General features: G+C 46.0%; 1 protein-coding gene across 2 annotated transcripts in view; it reads right to left on the bottom strand.

The window, feature by feature from the left end:
• Positions 1-1,916: 1,916 nt before the first annotated feature.
• RIN2 (Ras and Rab interactor 2) overlaps positions 1,917-23,489 on the bottom strand; it is a 177,940-nt gene continuing 156,367 nt past the window's right edge. For both annotated transcript variants that reach the window (XM_080813107.1, XM_080813106.1), the window contains 4 exons: positions 14,160-14,465; positions 12,126-12,257; positions 7,493-7,656; positions 1,917-4,735 (listed from right to left, as the gene is read on the bottom strand). In XM_080813107.1, the coding sequence (XP_080669233.1) occupies positions 4,412-4,735; positions 7,493-7,656; positions 12,126-12,257; positions 14,160-14,465 (926 nt within the window). In that variant the 3' untranslated portion in view covers positions 1,917-4,411. The remainder of the gene's footprint in view (positions 4,736-7,492; positions 7,657-12,125; positions 12,258-14,159; positions 14,466-23,489) is intronic.

Genomic DNA, 23,489 nt, shown 5'->3' with positions numbered 1-23,489 from the left:
TTACCCATGTGGTTTGCTTCATATTTCTCTAGAACCATGCCAAACCAGAAGTACCTATCCTACAGTCTGTGGACAACAAGATAAGATCGAGAACCTCCCCTTGGTGAGGTGCTCGTGGCCACAGACAAGGTCTTACCTCTCCCAGGTGTGTCTGTATCCTCAGACCTGCATCTTGATCTGAACTGGTGTTTCTCGGGCCTGACTTCACGGTACGGTCACCTTGGGAGTTTCGGTAAGAATGGCTGCCTGGCCCCATCTGCAGAGATTCTGGTGGTCTGGGCAGCCAAGGCAGAAGGAGTTTTAAAGGCCCCTCAGGTGATTTGGATAAGCAGCAGAGGCTGAGAACCTGGTCCCAATAGGACGAGCGGCCCCCAGGTCCTAGTGCCAGACGGGGTAGGCAGCCCATGTTTGCAGTGGGGCCCGGGTCATACTCTGAGGATCTGGGAGAAAGTGGGGAAAGGACGTGCCCAGCCAGAGCCCCTGTTGGCCAAGAGCCTTGTAATGGTCCTTACTGAAGTCCACTGGAGGAGGGAAACGTGCCCTCCGGAGCCATGGGGGAAAGAAATGGGAGGAAAGGGGAGAAGCAGAGCTAAATGGGAGGGAACCGCCTTCACTTACGGGAGGTGATACTTCCTCGGGGGGAGCCTGAGGGCTCATTACAGAGGGGCAGGTCCTCCTCATCTCCATCACACACCCCAGCGGAAAACCTCAGCCCTGAGCAGAGGTCAGCCTCAGCCTGGACCACCCTGGTCTGTGGGCTCTAGACTGGGTATGAGGGACGGGAGGGCTGTGTTTGGTCAAGAGCAATACAGATTCATTTCTGGAATGCAATTATAAATGTTTGTTGTGTGGAGTGTATCAGAATTCAGGCATCTTCCTCGGTGGGAGAGTATCTTACCATTGAGACAAGAATATGCCCACATTCCCCTAGCTGCCTGGGTTCAATCAAAAATGGAGATTTTCCCACTGGGTTGGGGGTTTGAGGGCAGACCGTGGGCACCACTGTTAAACTTCCACCAGATTTTCTGAGTACTTTTAAACGTTCCCCGTGCCCATTCTCCTGGCAAAGTCTGTGTTCACGTGAGAAAAGTTGGTGCCATCTGCTACCCATCCTTTGATATTGGAGAAAAATAGATCTTTTTCAAATAAAAACCTGCTCTCTGACACAAATACCAGAGAGTCTCTTCCTCCCTCCGTCCCTTCCTTTTGCTCTTACCGTCTGCTCATGAATCTGCAGCGTCATATACCTTTTTCACATTTCCAGCTTGGTTTGGGCAAACTAAGTAACCAACAGCACATTTGGTTTCAAATTCACCATCATGAACATGGTCTGAGAAAATGATAATTTTTAGGATTTTTTTTTTTAAGATTTTATTTATTTATTTGTCAGAGAGAGTGAGCACAGGCAGACAGAGTGGCAGGCAGAGGCAGAGGGAGAAGCAGGCTCCCTGCCGAGCAAGGAGCCCGATGCGGCACTCGGTCCCAGGGTCCTGGGATCATGACCTGAGCTGAAGGCAGCCGCTTAACCAATTGAGCCACCCAGGCATCCCAATTTTTAGGATTTTACCATCAGATACGGTTAGGTGATTAAAAAACCTGTGTTCCAGGTACTGAGCCATTTCTCCCCAACTTTCCAGGAGTAACCAGGCAGTGCTATCCATAACCAGAAAGCTCTTGTTTTCTAGTCTCTTACAGATGGAGGTAGGAGCTGCCCAATGGAAGTGAAGTCACATTTATGAATGAATGCATTCATGGTTGGGTTTCCTGCCTTTTGTTTTCTTATAGATCTAAACTTGTAACTTCCACATAATACTGACTACTTTATTAAGTTTCTATTTCTATTCTGTGTCCCTGAGGGGGGAAATCTTTGGCAGTGCCCACAACATTAAAAACAAAACAAAACAAAACAAAACAAAAACCCAAAACTTTACTTCTGGCTTGCATTCAACTTTTATAACATAATTTCAGATTTGGAAATACATTCTCGTCTCCCTCCACCCATCATGTGTATTTTTACTCTCCTCTCATTCCTTCCAAACTTCACCAAAATCTGTTTCCTGGCAATTTGAGAAGTGAGAAATGTCTGCGTGGGGGGAAAAAAGTCAAGACACATGTTATGTTGTAATTTTAGCAGGGAAGCATTGCCCAATGACAAAACCAGGGGCTGTCTTGTGATGTTTTCTTCTGCTCACACGAATGTGTGTCCTATTTTGATCTCTCTCTCATCTCACTGAAAGCTGCCTCCCATTCAGACATTGGGGTTTGCTTTAAATCGCTGTGCCCTGATTTCTAAGGACCAGAACAATGACCTGAATTTGGAGGGTGGGGAAGACAGCTATGAGGGTTGTCCCCATTTTTAATTCATTGTAAGTACATTCAGCTGTTGTCCTGATTTTTAAGTATCCATCCTACTGATGGGTTAGAAAAGATGGCTGGGTCAACCAGGACTTCCCAAGCACTTGCTATCCAGGATAGTTCCAAGAACAGGAAAATGGCAGCAAAAAAGAGCAACCGCCCTGCTGACTTTTGAAAGAGCACTCAATGCTCAGATCGTGCCCTTCTGAGGTCACATAAGAATGGTGGGGGGTTTGTCTGAGGCGCCTTTCTGATTAACAGTGATTTTTCTCTAGGTCCAACAAAGCCTCCTGCTGTCCTAGATAACACCGGAAATCCTTTGAGACCAAAACACTATTCTTCTGTTTCCGCTCCTAGATTTTTGCCTCCTATCAGTATATGGGCTCCTGCAAAAATGCAAACTTCTCAATTTCCTCTCTACGGGATTATCTAACCGCAAACCCTGGTGTGCATTTCAGATTTGCATAATTATTAGCAAAACCCTTGGTGGCGTGTAATTAGCCTCTGCTTTTTGAAGAAAAAAAAGGACAACTCAGCATTTCAAAAATCTTCACACATGATTATCATACAGTATTACAATGTATTATGTGCAAAATTCCATTTAAAAAAATCATTTACAAAAGGAAGTAGATGTACAGGAAAAGCTAAACACGGTACAAGGTACAAAGCCAACCAAATTAGATGACAACGCATCTACACAGTACAATAACATGTTCTCGTGACTACCTGTTTCACGTTGATACAGGACCCTCATACTCTGTACAACCCCAAACAGGTCTCATCAAACGTGAAGTGAACTTCACCATACATTTTCATTACAAAGATGGGCTTTTTGGTGGCATCGCGACCTCTTTTCCAAATAGCATCTTATTTCAGGTCAGTGGAAGTCACATTATACACACATGGTTTCTGCCCCCAAATAATTTGATGCTGTTAGTTTTGATTTATGTGGAAAAGGTGGGGGGAGTGCTAGCCTTATTTTCCCCCCCTCCTCCTGGGGTTTTCAAAATTGTTTCCAAAAGCAGATAACGTTGGATAGATTTTGCCAAATCTCACTGCATATTTACAGTATTTTCAGCATAAGTGGATCCTTCCATTTCCTTCTATCACTTCCTTCAAGGAGTCTGAACCAGCAGACTACACCCCTTAGTCCTTGGTTAGAGTCTGTTTTTCTCTCTCGACCTCTCTCTACATTCATTTCTTTCCTGATCCTCGGCATCACTTGGTTAAAACACAAAAGAGCACAATAACCACTGAGCACAAACAAGGTAACAGTACATCAGATTTCCAAAGGCATTCTGTGGCCAGTGTCAGTAATACATTGCTTTAAGAAATCCAGCAGTCTTTCCCCACAAAGTTGCCAAAACATCCAGTTACAGAAGAGAGACATTTAAAAAATGTGATACTCTCAAATCCAGCAAGAGATTTCTTTTCGAATATTAAATGTTAAAATCACATGCATAATTATAGAATATTTTAAAGTTACAAAAATATTTTAAAAACCAATCCTGACAGTTTACCTGCAACTGCTATAAAAATTTCTATGAAATATATAAAAACACAAAGGCTCTTTGTAAAAAAAAAAAAAAGAAGAAGAAGAAGACAGAAAGAAAAGAAAGGGAAAGGAAGGAAGAATAGAGCCATCCACAGAACTGAGACATTCCTGATGCACCACATCAGACAGGCTTGGCACACACCTGCTGCTGAACTGAAGGGAAGAGCTTGCCCCCAAATGTTTACTCAGGACATATACGTACATGTGAGCCAACCTAGAACCTGGCTGTGGGGTCGGTAGCAAACAGCCTCAGGACACCTCAACTATCCAATGCAATTCTTCCATCTCTGAAGGAGAAGCCTACCGTTTCATGAACCTCTGCTACCTCACCTGGGCTACGTGGCTAAGGATGCCCTTGGCCAAGTCAGCCTGTGGATGGCTTAGTCACTGAACCGAGGAGTCCCCAAGGAGGTGACTGACTGCTTTTCAAGCACAAGCACGTGGAAGCCAGAAGGCAAGGTTCCTAATCCCCCTTGACACCACGGGGGAGTCCCATCTCTTCTATGAGGTGGTGAGATCTTCTTCCCCATTCTGGAAAATGACACCGTAAGGATCATTCTTAATACGCTTGTAGACGAAGTGGAAGATGTGCGGTTGTGGCCGGCTGTGCAACTCCGCCTTGATCTTCTGAGGGTAAGTGTCCTCTGCCAGCTGCTGCCACGTTTCGTCAACAAAGAGAAAGAGGCTGTACTCCTCAGGGTCCCCCACTTTGAACTTCTCAGCACAGAGCTGGCACACGTCCTCGGTGGTAACGTAAGGTCTCACGAGGAGGGTCTTTCCTGTGCACCCACTGTTGACCTCCTGGAACGCAACTCGGAGGTAATTCTGCAGGCGGAAAGAGAGATGTGGGAGACAATCAGAAGAGAAAATGAGACAGACCAATAAGCCAGAGCAATAATGCAAAGACGAGGTCTCACTTGCGAGCTGCACCCAGCTCTGCCCCAGCAGGACGGTCCCAGCAGGACGTGAGACCTTGCATGGGAGGAAAGCGGCTGCTCTGAATCTGGACCATGGAGGGAACAACTCTACAGACCAAGAGGCTGTATTCTGAGGCTCTGCAAAGGAATATTAAGTTGCAGGAAGTCCAGCAGACCTGCTCTGATCTTTCAGCATCCCTCAGAAAGCCTGGCTAGGAAAGCTCCGGTTCAGGGTGGGAACCGGATCCAACGCTGGGTGTATTCCCAGCTTAAAGAGTAAACCAACCAGCAGAAGAGCCAGGCCCAGAAGTCAAGTTTAAAAGACAAGGACACAAGAGCACGTGCTGGGCTCACTTTGGGCTGCTTCTCATGATGCCTAAACAAAGGCAAGCACGGTACATGGGACCACAAGAAACTGCTACCGCTTGACCATTCGCCTTCCCGAGTGGCAGCTTCATGTGGTTCAACCTCATCCAAGGCTCCTGGGGGAGGGCGATGGAAAACGTTGGCCACAAGGCTCTGGGGAGAGCACTGCCTGAGGGCAGGGCATGGCTGCAGGGAGATGAAAGGGAATTCTTACAGGCTGGGCTCTGCAGACAGTGCCAGGCACCTGCCATCGAGACACCTGGTCACCCTGTGACTTCACACAGGCAAAGCCCAGCTGAGCTGTAAAGAACCCTACGCTCATCCCAGGCTTTCCGGGAGGGTTCTCATTTTCCGCTTCGTCAGGACTGAGGTAACCAGATAAAACTGAGAATGCCCAGACAGAAAACACATACGTTTCCCTTTTCTAAATCTGGCACCCTAGCTCAGGAGTGCAAGGAAATGGTGCTCTCGGCCTGGAGTCCCACGTGGTTACCTTGAGGGTTTCCTGGGTGGATCGAAGGAAAAGCTCTTGGGAAAGACAGCGAGCTCTGCACATGTAAGAGAGCTCTGACGATCTTGAATTTGAACACTAGAGCACATACATGTCCATTTTACCAAACCCCTCCTCTCCCATCCTACTGCCCCCAACACCTGGCTCACACTCTTGGTATGCATTAACCCACTGACGCCTGAAGAGAACTTGGTAAGGAAGTCCACACCATCCCTATTTGACCAGGGAAGAAACTGAGGCACAGAAGAGCTAAGTAACTTGCTTCAGGCCACACAGCTCATGAGTGGGAAAGCCAGGGTTCTAGAATCCTCAACACTGTGGTATGCCGTTTCTCCAATGTGTGGAGACCATTGTGTGTGTCCATGATCCTGATGTAGGAGTTCCAAGTGGAGCTTTGGTTCTGTATTTTTGCTTTTACAGCCGAGCTGAGCACTGACGGACAATTCCTCTCTTGGGTAATATTCTAAGAAGGTGTGTATATCCCAGGTGAAAAAGGCCAGTGGGGTGGAGCTCTGCAGAATCTGGGGGTCTCCGGGTTAGAAGCTCCAGATGGAGTGAGGGGCTGGTTGCAGGCAGGGAGATGGAAACATGAGCTTTTCTATCTCTTCTGTTCTTCTCCTCAGAGGCTGTGGGACCTCGGGATTCCTCCTGACAGCCAGCTAATATCACAGTATCCCAAGAGCCTACAGATGCTAAATCATTTAACACCTGGATTGTTCTTCAACAACTCCTTCAAGGGGGTGGCAGAAGGGAGGACAGTAGGTGTTCTTTTTAGATTTATGTGCTTGGGAATGTATTTCTGAGAATAGTGCTATCTTGGAGAAAGAATTGCTGATCTTGCCTTTCCACAATGGGCTGACTTTGAACCTCTGAGTAGTTTCAGAGCACCAGGAAGACAAAAAGGCAAGGAAGGTGATTCTGGAAATAGAAACTAATCTGTCTTGCTTAGAAATTCACCACGTGACACACAGAAACAACACCTAGTCAGGTTTTATAATTCAGTTAGAAACTCTGAAAACACTACTCAAAGACACTTGCAGACTTATTCATAATGTCACCGACTACGAGCAAGTTGTGTTGGGCAAGATGTCTACCGCCTTAATCTGCCTTTCCTCCCTGAGAAACCAGCGTTTTGGGAACCCTACCCTTCAGCTCATGGCCACGGAAAACTCTGATGGGAATTCAGGCAGGATCTGGCTTGGATGCTTACTCTGATGCTTACTCATGCTTACTCCGGCCCAACTGGCTGCCAGAGCTGAAGCTGCCGGTGAGATTCTGGAGGCTTCCATCTTGAGGGGGAGGGGAGAGAAAAAGGAAGAATGGGGAAGACATCACCGCACCAATTCTTCCTCTCAAGGAGACCAGGTCAACTGCAGCGCCTAACACTGCTACTCCCACTCGGCCGATCTGGTAAAACGAAACACCCACTGCCTGTGCCAAGGGCTTCCTTCTTTTTGACTTCCTGTCTGCTCAGGTGCTCTGCATCCAGGAGGAACATTCTGGGAGGAATCTTGACTTAATCTGACTTTGCTTTCTTAGGAGCAGCAAAACTTGGGCCAAACCCACATGTTTTTTTTTTGTTGTTTGTTTGTTTTTTGTTTTTTTTTTAATTCAAAGAAAACAGAGAAATGAAACGACAAGGTCAGAGGGTGGTTTAAAATATCCCCTTTCCACCGGATGATCTGACAAAGGGGGGACCTCAGGCGCCAGGAGCTGTGTGAGCCGGTGTTGCCTCCCCAGAGGGCAGGGTGACATTGGGAACCCGAGCTGCCACTGCCAGCCACATACCTGAAAGTCGTCCACCGAGGGGATGGTCCGGTTGGTGGTTCTCCGTTTGTGCCACTGCCTCAGGGTGTCCCTGGTCTCGGAGCTGAGCAGTCGAGCGGCTTGTTCTTCTTGGAAATTCTTTATCAGGGAAAGTGCCCCATAGGCGCTTGTCAAGTAATAACCTCCTGGAAAGGGCAGAAAGAATGAGCTGTCCGGGGATTTAGACTCTGGTGGTAACAGGTGGGGACAACGGGATCACAGGTCATGCTTCTTATTGTCTCCACAGGCATTTCCTTGTGGGACCAGAAGCTCCTGTCCAAAAGCTCATGCCCTTCTGACCTTCCTCCGTTCATCCATCCATCCATCCATCCGTCCTGTGGATATACTACACCCGCACGCCCCCCTGGCCTGTGCCAGCGCTAGGGGGCGCAGTCGGGTCAGGCTGACAGTGCCCTGTTTTCACTGCAGGAATTTCCACTCTGATGGGTGAGACATACAAAATCTCTAGATTATTTCAGTGCAGTTGTGAAAGTGCTTTGTCGGGAAAGGTCAGGGCAGTGAGGCCTGACAGAGGCGGGGAGACACATGAGGATAGTGGGGGTCAAGCACTCTGGGCCTAGAATCATTTACTTCTTGAGCAGGAGTCCACACATCTCTTGGTAATATTTGCTTCCAGGTTTTTCTTTTAGGAATTAATATTTTCTAAATTTTAAATAAACTATACACTTTGAGAGAGCTGCACAGGATACAACTGTGTTTGCAATAACAAAATGGGTTCTTCAAACTTCTTCCTTCCTGATTCCCTTTTTCACCCTTACTTGGGGACTAATGTAACACGACATTTATGAAAAACTAATTCACAAGTGAAGGCAAGTGGGTGTACTTACGAATGATTTCTTGTTTAGTGAGTGTTAAAAGACTCGCAACAGGGTGAAATGCATGTAAGTGGGTTTATAGCTTGGTCCTGAACTGTAATTAGACAGCTTTGGTGAACTTGTAAGCTCCATGCTAGCGAACCACTAGGGGGCGCCCTGAATATTTATTAAAAAGTCCCTAATTGGGCTCAGCATATTTAAACTTGAGAGACACCTTGGTCAAAATATCTGTTGAATTTCTGTTGTGAGCTCAAGCCAGGAATACAGCAAGGGTCAGGTTTGTAAGAAACAGAATCTAAGCCCCTGCTTTACAGAAGTTTATGAATTTATTCAAGAAAACAAGTATGGCGGGTTTATTCATGCAGGATTCCCAGTTAGTTGTGGTTAAATGAGCTTTGTTCTTGGCCAAAGTGTTTAGCTGCTAATGCAAGACTCTGAAGAACTCTGTCTCTTGTCAACAAGTGACAATGTTTGAGGTGACAACGGGTCTACCATCCCAGAAATGAGCACAATTCCCTCCCACGCCCCCACCCCCCACCCCCATACCGCAAACTGCAAGGGACATGTAACTTAGAAAGGAACACACCTTTGTGGTTTTTAGGTCGCTGAAGGGGAGATATGGGGGGTTATGTTTTCCCGTAGCATCACCTAGCCCACTCTGGGCAACACAGGTACCATGCACACACAAGAGGATACTTGTTTCAAGTTCCCTGAACAGCTTAATGGTCCTGCCACCAGGGTGTAAGGTCCCCCAAGTTTGTCCAGAGTCCTGAGTAGCTGACTTTTACTAAACATTTGCTCCGTGAGCAAATCAGCACACGGCTGAGTGTGAAACTCGGTGGTACAGAATTAAATGCTACACCGAGTCCCAGCAATCAGCAGGGACCTAAGTGTTCACGTGAGGCTGTACAGAGGTGTCAGTTTCAGAGCTGGGGCCTGGGGGACCGATACGGTCAAGTTTGGGAGGGAGGGTGTTCCCTCTGGATGTCAAATTTTAGACTCCATAGCTCTGATCTGTCCAGGGCGCTAAAGAGAAAACTCAAAATTCTGGAAGCCCAATGATGACCACACTCTGAAACATGTGGATGCAATTAGAGGAAGGGTTACATTTCAGCAAAACTATAACCCTCCCTCTAGAGCTGTGCACTTAAGAGGGATTCTGTGACGCCTTTTCCGTAAATGAAACTACCTGCTTAAACAGCAGAAAAGAGATGTGGGCTGCAGCCCCGAAAACCAAAGAAGGCCTTGAGCAGGCCGCAGAGGGCTGGGTTGGTAATGCGTGTCTTCCTCCCGGTCTGCATAGCTTCATGTCCCTGACGTGCAGGCCTGGTCTGTAACCACTGCCAGCCTGACTGGGCTGGCCTGTTTTCCCAAGGAAAGGAGCCAAGAAGCCCGAGAGACGGTTAAGCAGAGGCAGGCTCTCGTTTAAGTGCAGGCTCACTGGCTGCTCCAAATGTTCACCCTCTGGGCCCTTGTCCTTCTCTCCTACGTGATTCCTGGAGGTAAGGACAGCCACCTGTCCATCTGTCACCAGCTTGGTGCCCAGGGCAGGGCCTCACTCTGGGGAAATGCTGGGAAGGATGGCAGGAAGTGGCTGTCTCAGTCCTCAGGCCACAAGATGTAAGCTTGTGTGTGTCCTAAGTATACGCTGTCAGCAACAGAATGGTGACTTTCTTTCTTTTTTTTTTAAAAAGATTTTATTTATTTGACAGACAGATCACAAGCAGGCAGAGAGGCAGGCAGAGAGAAAGGAAGGGAAGCAGGCTCTCCGCTGCGCAGAGAGCCCGATGCGGGGCTTGATCCCAGGACCCTGGGACCATGACCTGAGCCGAAGGCAGAGGCTTTAACCCATTGAGCCACCCAGGCGCCCCAGAATGATGACTTTCTAAGTGAAACTGACATGCCCTTTAGCCAAAGTCCCAAGAGTTTGACAAACTCATTTCTAGAATTAAGCATGATTACAGCTCCAAACAACTAAAACTAAAACAACGCCCAGAAGCCTATGGAAGTGTAATAATAATGCAGCAGAAGAAAGGAAAGCAGGGCATGGAGACGAAGGTATGCTTCTGTTGGTTCTTGGACAAAACTACATGCTTTCTCCTCTCCTGTTAAGTCCCAGGGCAGGCAAGGAAAGCTCCAGGCAGGTCTTGGAGGATCATCATGGAATGTCTGGTTCCAGGATGATGAGTATTAGAGAGGGGAGGGGTAAATGGGGGAGAGGCTAATGGGATCACAGTTTCATTCTTGTCTCTCTGGGGTGGGGGAACAGGATGAAAAGATACTCATCACTAATCCTGAGTCAGCACTGTCCCTCAAGGGCTGGGAAGGGTATACCTCGTACCCTGGGGGCTCCAGGGAGGACAGACCCTCTGAATAAAAGGCTAAGCACTGAGGACTTAGGGGGCTAAGGGACACATTCTGGGGGTGACAATACACTTCAGTTTCCCTCCCGGGAAAATCCCAGTATGACACATTCCCTGCAGAATCCAATCAGCACATGGACCTTTTTACTTAAGACCAGACTAAAACTCAGTGGAGAAAAGAAAGAACAAAAATGAAAACAGTTCTACACAACAATTTACCACTCAGGGGCCATCTGGGCTCATGAAAATGGATTAATAGGATTCACAATGCAAAGACCCTGATTCGTTCTCCTTTAAAAAGACAAGCTCCCACAAGAACCTCAGTTATTTCTGCTTTTCAAGGCTGTGCACCACAAGGACAAACATCCCAATTATTTCCAGGATGAAATACCTAACCCATATGCATGAAGGAATTTCTGCTAAGACGTGCTGGGGTCAGGCAGCTACAAGAAGGAGACCGAACTGACAAGGTGAGTTGAAAGTAAACTGCCCAGATTTTATCCCGCTCCATTTGTATTTTAACAGCAGTACAATTATTTAAATAGAAAACAATTATTAATTAATTAATTAACAAAGAAACAATTATTGAAATAGAAAAGAAAATCAATGTTGTTTTCATGCTGAGAACAACATTTTTAAACAGATGAAAACAAAAGGCCAGCCTTCATCCGTTTCACTGATAGAACAGCAGGATATTATACCTTCTGTCTTCCTTAAGAAAACCATTTCTTTTTTTAAAATGGCATTTTTTTTCCTTTTGAATATTTTTTTAATTGCAATTAACCTATCTCAGGGAAGTATATTTATCACCAGCTTCTATTTTTGTGGTTTTCTGACTTTTCCATATTTTCCACAGTGAATATGGATTACTTTTATAATTAGAAAAAAGTCAGCACATTCTTTTAAACAGAAATTAAAACCATAGTTAACCCTTACAATGTCAAAAAAAGCACCCACACGACTGTTGAATGGGCATGGGGGTTTTTTGGTTTGTTTATTTTGTTTTTCAAGATTTTATTTATTAGACAATGAGAGACACAGCGAGAGAGGGAACACAAGTAGGGGGAGTGGGAGAGGGAGAAGCAGGTTTCCCGCCAAGCAGGGAGCTGGATGTGGGGCTTGATTCCAGGACCCTGGGATCATGATCTGAGCCAAAGGCAGACACCTAATGACTGAGCCACCCAGGTACCCCTGGCATGAGGTTTTATCTTGGGGTGATGAAAATCTGTTATTTATTTGGGGCAAAACAGAGGTGGTGGGGTGCACAGAACTGTGAAGGTACCAAATGTCGCTGAACAATTCACTTTAAAGTAGTTAATCTGCTGCTATGTGAATCTCACTTCAAGAAAAAAAAAATGAAAACAAAACCAAAAAAAGGGCATCCCAGTTCCTCCCATGCCATCAAGCGATTATTACCTTCTCCGTGTAACAGCGACGGGTCCAAGAGCTCCATCATGTACTCGATTTCCGTGTCCAGTTCCAACATGTCACATTGAGCTATGACGTAGGTCAGGACTGGTAAAAAATCGTCAGCTCCGTACATCCTCCCTGGGATCGGAAGAAAGGGGAAGATGGGAATATTTTTACCAACACTTCTTTCTTTCATATCCTACGCACACTGCTTTTATTAGATGGCTAGGAGTCATCTGGGGGAAATGTGTTACTCATAAACAGAGGTGGGTGTTTCTGGAATCCTATGCAGCCTGTGACCCTCCTGGCTGCTCGCGTCTGAGACCAGCTCTAACATTACAATTTCAGAATGAAATGTCCGCGACTCAATGAACACATGAAAGATTTTCTCCACGCTTTCATGATATGCATCAAGTTATGCAACAGAACAGAGTACTTGCAAATAGTTTAACTTTCAGCAAGGAGTATTATAAAACATTTACTAAGTATCTACTTATTATGTTAATCCTTTGTGAATTCTACTGTGTTCCTTACTGCCTTCTGTGGAAATTAATCATCAACATAATGACAGGACCAAACTCTGGGGAGGGGGGAGGTGTACTTTGCTCTCTGTTCAATGTGAGCACACAGTTAATTTATTGAAATGTGCAAATTCAGCATATGTCAAATAGATACATATGATTAATACATGGCAAATTTTTTTTTTTAGTCCTTATTTGCTACTTTTCATTATATAAGTGAGTTTCAACTCCGGTGACTGTGCCTCCCTGCCCCCTCCCTCCCTCCCTGCTTCCTGCCCCTCCCCCCCAATTTGGCATTGTCTGGAGACATTTTTCTTTGTCATGATTAGAGGGTGGGATGCAAATGACATCCGGAATACCGATAAACTTCAAACAGGAAGCAGCCCCCACAATAAAGAATTATCCATTTTAAATGTCATTAGTGCTAAGGTTGAGAAACTGTGCATCAGAAGAACATAATCCTGGGCAGACACCATTTTAGGACTTACATGAGGGCTTTTCTGAACTATAGAAAATATACTTCCTGTACGTGCAATATGGTTGCAAATTTCAGAGGCGATGTTCACACGCTATCAGGACTGGCTCAAGAGCTCACATTTTCATGTCTTTGCTCAACAATGACCAAAGTGCACACACATTCCCATCTATACAAGTGGTGGTTAATACAGTGTTTTGTAATTAAAACACTGTATTTAATACAGTGTTTCAATACTGTGTTTAATACAGCCTGTGTTTTGTCTCTGTTGCTTCTCCATGGAACAATGTTACTTATAGGAAAAGTTGATCACAGGCTCACTGAAGCCCCGGTACTACGCAAGACCCAATCACTAGCCATGAATCATGGTGACTCCTGGGTCTGGGTCTATTAGAAGCAGAACTGAGGACACCCAAGGACTTACTTTCAAACCATGTAATTCTATCGTGAATTCAATTACATTGCTTCAGCAAATAAGGGAGAGCCAATGAAATGGTTGTACTGAAGCCGTATTATTATTGAATGCTCTATGTTTGACCCATGCCGGACGTAGACCACTGACACAAACCCTCAATGGCCAAAATGTAGTAATGATAATTACTAATATTCCTATCGTGCCTGCATTGCTTCATCTAATCCCCGCCTTATGAAGGACAGGGTCAGATTCAGTGTCGGGTACAGAAACTTCACTTTAGAAGTAGACTAAGGTAGCCAAAGCCCCATAGTTAATGAACTCCTTCACAGAGCAAGGATTTGACTTCACTCTCCAGAGACTGAAGCTGCATCCACTTCCCTGAACTAAATCTTTAATAAATTGGTATCATACAAGAGTCTTGTCGCCTCAACCGCTTACTTTTCTTGGTATTACCCATCTGTTGCAAGTGGCCAATTTGCCAGACACCAGCGTGACACTTGTATCTTTTGCGAACTGCTTGGTGAAATGAAGAGATTGAAACAAAGAGAAACTGGGAATCAGAGAGCCTGATGTGTCCCTGGCAACATCCCTGACCCTGGCGGGAAATGCAAGAAGCCTGGACAACTCACCTGAGTTGTTCTCCATGACAGTATAAATCAGCTTGCAGACCCTCAGCAGCAACATGACCTTCTTCTCCGGCGAATACATCTTCTGCATGGTCATGAACTTGACTTTGATTTTCTCCACGTCCACAATATCAGGAGTTGGCGCGAAGACCCCCAGCTCCTGGGGGTTCCTCTGCCGCACGAGCTGCAGGTTCTCCTTGAGTTGTTTCCATGAGCCGTCGGCCATGTGGAAGTCCCTCAGCATGGCCTCCACGTGCCCCTTGAGGGGCTTTAAGATGCACTTGTGCATGGCTTTTTCCAGCACCACATCTGCCAAAGAAAGTGTAGTAACTGTGACCATTGTCTGAAGGAAGAAGAAACGCAAGGTCTGCTTTCCCAGAAAGGACTTCTGCAACTCTGCACTGGCTACAGGGTGGACAGGTTACCACTTCACACCCACTGAGACAACAAAACTTAGCAGTGCCACCACTCCTCACGCTCTAGTACGTTTTCTGGAAAGCTGCAGAATGTGAATCTTCCCTAATAAATTCTTACAGGTTTTTAATTTGTTTGTTTGTTTGTTTGCAGACAGTCAATACAATGAAATAGATTTGTTTTAACTATTTTTATGGCCCCTCCCCATGTGCCCAGGTGAAGACATTCTAGAAGACATTCTTTTGATCCAGTCCTTCCACTGATCATCTGGTGGACAGGTAAGTAAATATGTTATTTTATAAGGAAAGACTGGCTAAGAGAGGAGATTTAAGACTTCTTCAAATATTGCCAGAGAAAATAAGTTCACCTAAATACACATGTTTTCTTAGATTGAATTCTGGACCCCAAATTCTTTACTTCATTTGCTATAAAAGAGCATTAGTGGGACAGTGGATAAGATCTGAATAAAGTCTGCAGGTTAGGTCCTACTGTAAACACTGGATTTGTGGTTAATTTTCCTATATTTGTAACAAGATGTCTCTGTTTTTAGGAAATACACACTGAGGATTTAGGGTAAAGGAACACAACATCTGCAACTAACTCTGATATGGCTCAGAAAAAAGACGGGTGTATGTGTGTGCGTGTGTATGCGTGTGCACGCTTGTGCGTGTAAGCAAAGGGAAAGCGGAAGGATGAAACACGACAAACGGCTAACATTCAGGGAATCATGACAAAGGGCAGACATGATTGCAACTTTTCTGTATGTCTGAAATGATTTCAAAATAAAAATTCTAAAAATTTTGAAATGTGCTTCTGGCCAGAGTTTGGAAATACCTTTAGGTGTGGAAGGCATTATTTTTCCCTCTTTCTTTTGAATGGTTGCCCAATGAGGTAGCTTTCTTGGCTGACAGTAAAGTGACCATAAATCTGGAGATCCAGACTGAAGATGACTTATATAATCATTATCTCTCCTCTTTCTCAACATCAGCTTTCTGATCTCAAATGTTTGCCCGTTCTCATTAAAGCTACCTGGATAGCCAGACCTTATCTATGAGACTTTAACGTGATTCCATTTTGGAAGCTCATGGATCTACTTCCATATAAAACTGGAAACCGTTGAGTTCTCTCTCTGGCCTTGGGAATTCCTGACATTGGATCAGATCACAATGCATCCAAATTACCACCTATAATTAGGAAGTCAGAAACAAAGAGAAATCTAAGCCAGATGCCCAAACCCCAAAAACAGTTTTTTCATAACTGGGAGTTAAAACTCATGCCAAAGTGGATGCTGACCCCACAATGACCTGCTTCTCCTGCCTAATTTTTTTTTCCTCTGCCTCTATATCCAGGAGATCTTTGCTTAAATTTAGACCTTATATAGCTATAGAAGTCAAAGTTGGAGCAAAAGATATTATAAAGTAAGAAGAAAAACAGAACAACATTTTCACTTGGCATCTGGCATTGAAACAAACTACCTGGTCTATGTTGGTTCCGTTGTGTTAATGAGCCTGTATGACTTTACAGCATCTTTGACTTTACCCTAAATGACCATTACATTGAAAAGTCAACAACAGCAATTGACACTGAGCATCCAGTTGGGCTAGGCTCCAAGTGCTTTACTTCATTAGCTCCTCTAAGTCTTATAACAACTCTCTTACTTTTGCAAAATATTAGTATTATTTCACAAATGAGGAGGCAGAGCTTTGGAGGTGTCTAATGACTTGCTTGAAGTTGCACAACTATTTTCAACAATCACCTTGCTTTCCAAAGTAAACGATCTCTTAATTTAGTTCAAGGTGCTTTATAAACATTCGCCGGTTTATTGCTCTCTATCTAAAGGTCATACATGCTCCATTCATGGTTATAAGCGACGACCACCCCATTAGAATGAGGTCACCAAGGGGAGCAAAAGTCATGCCAATCATTAATTAGGACTGTACATGAACATGGAGAGTGGCATGATTCGTAATCACCCCAAACCAGAAGTCATCCAAAGGCCCATCCCAGTGTAAAGGAGACAAGGATATATTTGTAGAATGGAATTCAGAAAATGGAATTCAGACAATGGAAGATTCATTCCATGAAGAGCACCCTGCTACTCCAGATGCAATGGGATGAATCTCACAGATACAATGTGTGTGAAAAAGCCAGACATATGGGGCGGCTGGGTGGCTCAGTGGGTTAAGCCTCTGCCTTCGGCTCAGGTCATGATCTCAGGGTCCTGGGATCGAGCTCCGCATTGGGCTCTCTGCGCAGTGGGGAGCCTGCTTCCCCACCCCCCTGCCTGCCTCTCTGCCTACTTGTGACCTCTGTCTGTCAAATAAATAAATAATATCTTAAAAAAAAAAAGCACCAGACATAAAAGAGTATCTCCTTTAGCATTTCATTTATATAAAGTTCAAAAGCAGGCATAATTGAATCTATGATGACAGAAGTCAGAATGACAGTCACCCCCAGGAATACATGAGGCTGTGGGAGGACCCTTCTGGGGAGATGGAGATGTTCTATGTCTTGATCTGGGCGGGGCTACCTGTGCGTGCGCATATGTGAAAAATCTGTCAAGCTGAGCAGTTAAGATCTGCACATCTTATGAATGTAAGTTACAAAATTCTGCATAAATCAAACCAACAGAAAACAACTGCAGACCAGCTTGAGATTTTCACCTTGAACCCCAAGGGCAACTTTTAACCTCAGGGTGAGCCTGGTCATCTCTGAGCCAGAGCGTTGACACGAGTCATCTACACAAGGTTCTGTGCTGTTCCTGGGATTACAACGGCACAAAGCCCATTACCAGTGAGCAAGGGACCCTCATGCAACTCATCCTCACCACCAGGGAAGGGACACTGGTCTCTGTGCCACAGACTCCCACCCTCAGGAATGGTGCTATGGAAATCTTTTGTTAGGATGGTTAAAATCTGAGATCCATTGCCAAGTGCCCATTCTCTTAAAATCCAAAATTGGAAACAAAAAACAAAACAAAACAAAACAATGTTCGATTTTTTTAAAAGTATACTTTTTAAAGATCATAATTTAGAAATAGGACTGGTCTCTTTGCATTCTTTTCCAGGACTTTACTCCTAAACCCTGCCCTCCTAAAGTCCTTAATAAGCATAAAGAATAGGAAAAAATAAAGTCCAAATAACAGAGATTTGGAACCCACCTGTTTCTCTCCAATAGGAAAAACAGATTCTGCTCACAAAGCAAGAGGGAAAAATGATTTGGAGAAACAAAAGGAACAGAAAATCCTTCAGAGTATGGACTAGCCCAGGAAAAAGAGAAAGAAAGAAAGGAAGGAAGGAAGGAAGGAAGGAAGGAAGAAAAGGAAGAATGAACGAACGGATTGGTCACATTTCTTTTTTTTTTTTTTAAGATTTTATTTATTTATTTGACAGAGATCACAGTTAGGCAGAGAGGCAGGCAGAGAGAGAGGAGGAAGCAGGCTTCCTGCTGAGCAGAGAGCCCGATGCGGGGCTCGATCCCAGGACCCTGGGATCATGACCTGAGCTGCAGGCAGAGGCTTTAACCCACTGAGCCACCCAGGCACCCCAGGTCACATTTCTTATAAATTACTACTACCTATTGTTTTCTACTATCTGTGGTTGCTTAAAGTCCAAGAAAAAAATCTTTTAAACTGTAAGAATAATTATACTATTCTAGACACCTTATATACACCAACTCTTCAAATACTCAAACAAACCCCATGGAGGGAGGACTGTTATGTTTTTCATTTTCTAGATGAGGAATTAGACCCAATTAGGAGATCAGTGCCACACAACTAGCAAGAAGGCAAGCCAGGATTCGAACCCAAGAAACCTGATCATGTCAATTGCATTTATCTGCAAACAAACATGCAAAGGACAAGAAAATATTAGAGAACTGTCTGAACTACAATGTTTTGAATTTTTGAAACCAATTGTTAGCTGAATGACCCAAAGTGGAGGCCAACTTTCTGAAAATATTTAGATAGATCCTATCAATCGTTCCCCAGGCTCATATGCAAGAGGGAAATGGTTAAGAACATGGCGGAGACTAAGATGCTCCTTGGCTTAATGAGCCCCGGTGTAGTAACGATTAGGAAGCGTTCGATGTGTTGGCCTCTGGTGTTTTCCAGGAATGAAACAGAGAGCTCTGTCTCTGTTGCTTCACTCTGACCAACAGCATAACAGGTACCAGAGAAGGTCAGAGCTCGGACAGGGAAGCATCACAAGACTGGCTCTTGCATCAGCTTGAGCACTTTCTGCTTATCCACTGCTGCCTAGGGGGAAGTGAGAGCCTGGGAGGTGAAGGTGAAATCCAGAGAAGGTGCGTGCCTTACAAAGAACACTAGGTGCAGGCAGCTTGGCAGCCAGCCGGACTCTATCTTTCTACGCGGCTTTGGCCAAGTCGCTTCACCTCTCTGTCATTGCCTCCAACTTCTGAACCGCTATCTCATGGCGCAAGGAAGGCGAGATGGAACTGGCACCCTGAATGGTGGCCCAAACAAAACAAAATCACCAGTGACATTCTCCGGGAGACTCTCACAGTACCCAGAATCTAAGCGACATAACGTCCAGAATGTGCAGGCTGCAACCTGGAGTTAGCTGACAAAGATAAAAGATGAGGTCACATGGCCTCTTGGTTTATTTGAGTTCTGGCATTCTGGTTAATTACTTTTTTGTAATAGGAAAGCGACAGAAATCAAAGCTAAATTTTAATGGTGAAGTTCTACCTGTGTAATTTATAACGTCCTGGGCGTCCTCTGAGCAGTTCTAATTCCAAGGGGCTCTACATATGGCCCCCCTTGTATGTTAACCCTCATTTCAGCAGTGGGAAGTGGGCACTAGGGCATCTCACTGCGCAGGTGCCTATGCAGCGTAAAAGTCAAATGTCTCTCCCAGGGTGGTGGAGACACGCTGTAAGCCTGTCTGGGCTGCCAACAAGTCAGCTGGCACGATGGGCCTGCCCCTGGACCAGAACAACAACATGAGCTGGGCATTTTCTTTATGTGCTAATCTATCTTCCTTTGACTGCTTCATTGGATTAAGGATTAGAACTGACACTGACTGTGTGCCCGTGTGTAGCCAGCACTGTTTTGCACTTTACCCAGATTCAGGATTTAAACCACCCTTTGACTGAAACCAGTACAAAATTCCTATTCGTTTTAGCTTGGGTTCTCCCAGAGGCCAACCTTGAGACAGGGACTCGAGGGTGAGTAGTTCACTTGGGAGGTGAGCCCAGGAAGCACCCATGGCAGATTAGGGGAGTGGGATGGGAGAGAAGGCTGCCAATGCTGAGTGCTCTGTTAAGCTGGTTATTACTGGGGGCAGCTGGAGCTCAACCAGCTCAACCTTGTGGGAAGTTTGAGACACAATTCAGGGCATGCCTCAAGGGTGGTCCCACCAGAGGGGAGTCAGCTGGGGTATTTATACACCTACTCCCTTCAGGCTCCGGTAGGGTGGAGAGGGCATTCACCTCCCAGCCGTTCCATCTTCCCTGGACAAGAGCTCTGGGGGCATGTGAAAATGTCAGGCAAGATGTCTTAGGCACCGGCAGCTGGGAATCAAACAGGTAAGTGAGCATCAGTGGGGCAGGCACAATGGTGTCTAGTTCATATAACATATGAAGAAATGGAGGCACAGAGATGTTAAGACACATGACTAAGCACACACAGCTCATCATCAGCAGAGCTGGGACTTCAAACCCAACAGTGCAACCTGAGCATGGACTCTGAACCACCACAGGCTTCTGTCTTTCAGCTGAGAAATGTATCCATCCCGTCCTAGCAGAGCTGGGATGGGACAACCAGACGGCCACAACAGAACTCTGCTAATAATCCTCTGTACCAACTACTAAAAAGCGGACCACCTGGTGTTCAAGTGGCTCTCGGGTTACATGTGAAGTCCACATGAGCTGTTTCCTACCTTGCGACCTGGAGGGAAGAAGGTGACCTTTCCAGGCCTCAGCTTCCTCCTCTATAAAATGGGATTACTCACAGCTTCCCAGTGGGACTGTCGGCTCTGGTGAGACCCACAGGGTGAGCACTTCCTATCCACCTGTCCCCTAGGCAATGGGCAAGGATCGCCGGTCCCCTCCGTTCCTTTGGAATGCGGGGTATGTACCTTGGGATAGGGATTCCAGGTTTAATCATTCAGACCTGTTTGGTTCTGTCGTCCTCTGTGTTAACTGTGGTTTACTTGGTTTGAAATGGGAACTGAAAGCGCTTTGATAAATTAATTGAAAAGCCACTTGGCTTTCTGGCCATCTTGCTCCCTTGGGCCCTCTCACTCTTCCTCAGCCCCTCCCACCCACAGGTACGAAGGCAGCAGAGCTGCAGTCTGGCCCTCTGGGTTTTCTTGCTTGGAACTTGCCAGTGTTTCCTCACAGCCTCATTCTGTCCCCGTCTAACAGCTCAGACTCCCAGACGAGCTGAGTGCCTTGGACAGTGATGTGTCTTTCCACCTGAGAGGTGGACAGCTCCCAACCCCATTTGGGACAAGAGATGAAGGGTGGATTCAGTTCATTGCTGACAGTTTTTAGTCTACTAATTGGAAAGGCCGGGGTCACACCGCTTTCCCCGCTCTGCGTCTGTGTCTCCCACGCCCCTGGCCTCCCGGCTTGTCACACTGGCCTGCAGGTGTTCATGACCAGTGTCTGATTCAATTGGTTGGTACCTGGGCTACAGAGATGGTTGAAGAGTTTGACTCTTACCCTGCCAGGAGCGATTTTTCTAAAATGCTTCCCACCACCCTAAAGACAGCTTCTGGGGGTGCACCCCTGCTTTGCCCACCCTTCTTTGCTCCATATCCTCATGAAGAAGCAACCCATGTTCTCACTGAAGGCAACAGTACTGTGGCCCCTCCGTGCCTGTGCACCTTTTCACATGCTGTTCCCTGTGGCTGGTGGGTTCCTTGCTTTTCCCAACATGGATTCCCATGCAGCCTTGTCTGCCCGCCTCCTCTCCACTCCCTGGGTCCCTGGTGTTCTGTGTGACCTCTGCGTTGGCATAGAGCAAACTAGACCTCTCTCTTGACACCAGACTTGGGGGGCGCTCATGAGAACCTGTGGCAGTCCCTGGCCAGAGGCCCACAGGTAGCAGGGGCTCCATGAGTTGAACCGAAAATGCTTCCTTTGGGTGGCTACATGAAAATTATGTTTCTTCTCCTTACCCGTGCAGAACACAGGAAGCATGACTCTGGCAATGACGTGGGGCAGTCACCCTCATTCCTGCAGCATCCTGTCACCCCACAGGGATGTCCTGTAACCTGGTTTGCTTTACGTTTTGTGAGCAAAGCCTGCTTCAGCCCATAAATAATAGCGGGCGCTTTATCAAATGATAAAGGAAGATCGCACCAAAATAAAGATGGGGAGCACTGGATAGGGTGGTGATTCACTCATAGTTTTGTTCATTTTGGTGGGCTTTGAGGAAAGGCATTATGGAAAGTATAGGTAAATTCACGTCATAGTTTATGTATGGAATCTGTCACACTGATTTCAGGACCTTCTAGTAAAAGGCCAGTAAAAACCAAAGCAGTGGAGGGGGCATCTGGGTGGCTCAGTTGGTTAAGCAACGAACTCTTGGTTTGGGCTCAGGTCATGATGTCAGGGTCCTGGGTTCGAGCCCCATGATGGGCTCTGTGCATAGCGGGGAGTGTGCTAGAGAGTCTCTCTCCCTTTCCATCTCCCTCTACCCCTGCTCTCTTTCTCAAATAAATAAATACTAAAAACAAAACAAAGCAGGGGAGAAGAGCCCAATCTTCCTTACAGAAAAATTCTAGGGATCCTGGAGGGCTCAGTCAGTTAAGCGCTTGCTTTCGGCTCAGGTCAGGAGCCTGGGGTTCTGGATCGAGTCCCACATCAGGCTCCCTGCTCAGCTGGGAGCCTGTTTCTCCCTCTGCCTGCCACTCTCCCTGCACAAGTGTGCGCTCGCTCTCTCTCTATCTCTCTGACAAATAAATAAATAAATAAATAAATAATATTTTTTTAAAAAGTTAAGGAAGAAAAATTCCAAATAATTTATGTAGCTCCTCTGGCCTTGGGGAGGCGGAGCTAAATCTAGCTGCATCCCTGAGTTCTGGGCGGTGCTTCCTGGCCTACTTCCTCGAGTGTGGAGAGGGTAGAGGGAAGTGGCGGCATTTTACCCAGCAGAACTTGATGAGTCAATGCTAAGTCCTGTGGAGAGCAGGCTGCCTCTGGTATGGTAACTTCGCCACTGCCGTCTTCCTCTCTCCTCATAAAAGGGCCCACAAAGGCAGTGTAGCCCCTCTGGGTGATGTGAAAAGCCCACTACAGGATTTGGTTCAGTCCCATTTGCACCTGGGCTTGACCTCGTTAAGCTTTTGTTTCCTCATCTCTAAAAATGAGGATAAGGGGACCCCCCCCCAAGGCATTAAGGGGACTTAAGGGGCTTCTATGCATAAAATTGCTCCGTAAACCATCGAGAACCACACACTGGAGAGGGATTATGGAGGCTTTCACTTGCTTCTATTAAAAACACAGTATGCATTTAACACATACTCTTGGATTTGACGGAGGGGCGGGCTATGACTCTGGTTTCTAAAAGAAGCCCTTGAGCTTGGCCAGTAAGTGAGGGTCTCAAAAGGGGACATTGTCCCTGAGAGGTAAGGTGGGGGGTGTTCCTGCCCTGGCCTGTAGACAGACTGGGGGAGTGAGGCAAGCCTGGAGGTGGGTCCCGGGATGGTGAGGGCTCTGTCTATAGATAAGACAGCCAATCGGGGCCATTCTGTTGGCGGAAGTAAAGTAGTGGTGGACGTGTCTGACTCTTAAAGATGCTGATGCCTCCATTTTCATTCAACACATCCTTTCAAATGTCCCCTTGCTCACGCTCTCAATCACTGTCAGATTCCTCTTTTGCCTGATGATGTTTCCTGCCCAGCAGGTGCTGATGACTCTCTTGAGATGGAAGATTCTCGGGATGTAGTC

Source organism: Martes martes (assembly GCF_963455335.1).
Source record: "Martes martes genome assembly, chromosome: 9".
NCBI classification, from domain to species: Eukaryota; Metazoa; Chordata; class Mammalia; order Carnivora; family Mustelidae; genus Martes; species Martes martes.
Note: the sequence above shows the minus strand (reverse complement) of the source record. Positions and strands in the feature narration are given on the sequence as shown.